General features: G+C 58.9%; 1 protein-coding gene across 1 annotated transcript in view; it reads left to right on the forward strand.

The window, feature by feature from the left end:
* LOC103919321 (interferon-induced 35 kDa protein-like) overlaps nt 1-1,838 on the forward strand; it is a 7,162-nt gene that overhangs the window by 1,179 nt on the left and 4,145 nt on the right. The window contains exons 2-3 of the mRNA XM_009326820.1: nt 569-679; nt 940-1,063. Of these exons, the coding sequence (XP_009325095.1) occupies nt 569-679; nt 940-1,063 (235 nt within the window). The remainder of the gene's footprint in view (nt 1-568; nt 680-939; nt 1,064-1,838) is intronic.

Raw genomic sequence — 1,838 nt, forward strand, 5'->3', positions numbered from 1 at the left:
TCCTCTCTGGCGCGTGCTGGGAGTCACCGAGGCGCTTGATGATGTGGCTGAACGAGCGCGGGCCACGCGCTCTGCAAAAGCAGGGACGCGGGGGGGTGAGGCTGAGGGGAAATACGGACCTCCGAAATAAGGGGGAACGTGAACCTCCGAAATAAGGCAGTTGGCTCTTACTTCAGCCACACTGCCTTTCCTCGCAGTCGCGGGGTGCCCGTGGATGAGCCTTTGAAACAACCGTGAGGGTCTGGGGGTGCTGGCAGAGCTGTTGGGGCCCAGTGACGTTTCTTCCCGTCCCCTTTGAGCTCCTGCGGGAACAGGCTGCCCAGTACAACGTGCTGGGTAGAGCTGCCGGTCTCTTGTGAAGCGTGTAGCTGTTCCGTTTGTAGGCTGAATTAAATGTCCCTGGACGCTGTAGTGCTGCGGTGATTTCCAGAATTCAGGAGGCTTTAAGAGCTGTAGTCCCTTAACCTGGCCCTAGTACGTGCATTTGACCCGCTCGGGCTGCCCGCGGTGTTCTCGCCCTTGTGCCAGGTACCGTGGCTGTTTCAAACCTTGCCGCTCTCTTGCCCAGGTATTCTGTCGATATTCCGCTGGACAAAACAGTGGTCAATAAGGACGTGTTCAGGGACCCCGCTCTAAAACGCAAAGCGAGACGTGAAGCCAAGGTGAAGTTTGAGGAAAGGTGAGTGGGAAGCTCGTCTCTTCAGTGGTGTCAGCACCCGTCCCTGTGGCGAGGGCTCGGCGCGGTTGTGCCACAGCCGGGGTGAGTCCCGGGTTGGACGCTTTTTTGAACGCGTTTTTGGTTGAGCGCATTCCTCCTCACCTTCTGTGCGTGTTTGTGCAACTGTCTGTTCAGAGAGTTGACGGGCTGAGGTGGGGAACAGTTTACCAACAGCTGTAGACCAGCCTGACGTTTACGATGATGCTGCAGCCTCGTGCCAGCATGAGCGGGGCCTTTCAGGTGCCAGATGACGATCTCTCGGTGTCTCGCTGCCCGTTCATCCGCTGTCTGTCGCTGGGCTTAGCGGGGCAGGGCAGCGCTGACGCTTTGCCCAGGAGCGTTCGGGTCAGTGGTCCTTCTCTCCAGTTTTCTGTTCAGAAGCTCCTCCCGCGGAAGGAGCTGTGCGGCCTCAGCGGGACACAGGGTGTCTCGCGGGCAGCCCGGGGCGTTGGCTGTTTCAAAGCACTCTGCCCGTGATCATAGGCTGCTCTCCGAGGGCCCCTCCCGATGGCCGCCCTCCGTGCGGGATGTCTAGCGGGACTGCCACACGCTGCTTTCTTGCCTCTCGGGGTAGAAACCGCCGTCGTGCGGGTGTCCTTCGTGAGAAAATCTGGAAGCTGACATCGGCTTCCCTTAGCAGTTCAAACGTTTAAAGTGGGCCTAGTTGCAGCCCGGGCTGAGGAGAGCGGGTGAATTGCCTCTGGGTGAGCTGGGCGCTGCGTCCTGCCTGTGGGAGGGCACGGGGAGCGCGGCTGCGGGTCTTGGGCTGTTGCCTGCCGGTACAGAGCACTCTCTAACCTCTGCACTCCTCTTTCAGGTACAAGACTGGCAAGAATAAGTGGTTCTTCCAGAAGCTGCGGTTCTAAAGGTGTAACAAGTTGCATCAATAAATGTTTATTAAAAACCATTTTGTTTTGTTGTATTAAAAAAAAAAAAAGCCTTGCCAGGCCTTGTTCTCTGTGGCGTGGACGTTGTTGCTTTGTGCGTCTGTCGGAGCTGGGAAGGCCACCGCCGTCCGGGCGAGCTTCTGAGTGTCTGTGGAGCGTCGCGGGGCCTGGACTGTGGGTGCACGTGCCGTCCCGTGGGACTGTCCTCGCGCCTCCCGCCCTGCCGCGGGGCC

The sequence above is a fragment of the Pygoscelis adeliae genome, unplaced genomic scaffold, assembly GCF_000699105.1.
Source record: "Pygoscelis adeliae isolate BGI_AS28 unplaced genomic scaffold, ASM69910v1 Scaffold421, whole genome shotgun sequence".
Lineage (NCBI taxonomy): Eukaryota > Metazoa > Chordata > Aves > Sphenisciformes > Spheniscidae > Pygoscelis > Pygoscelis adeliae.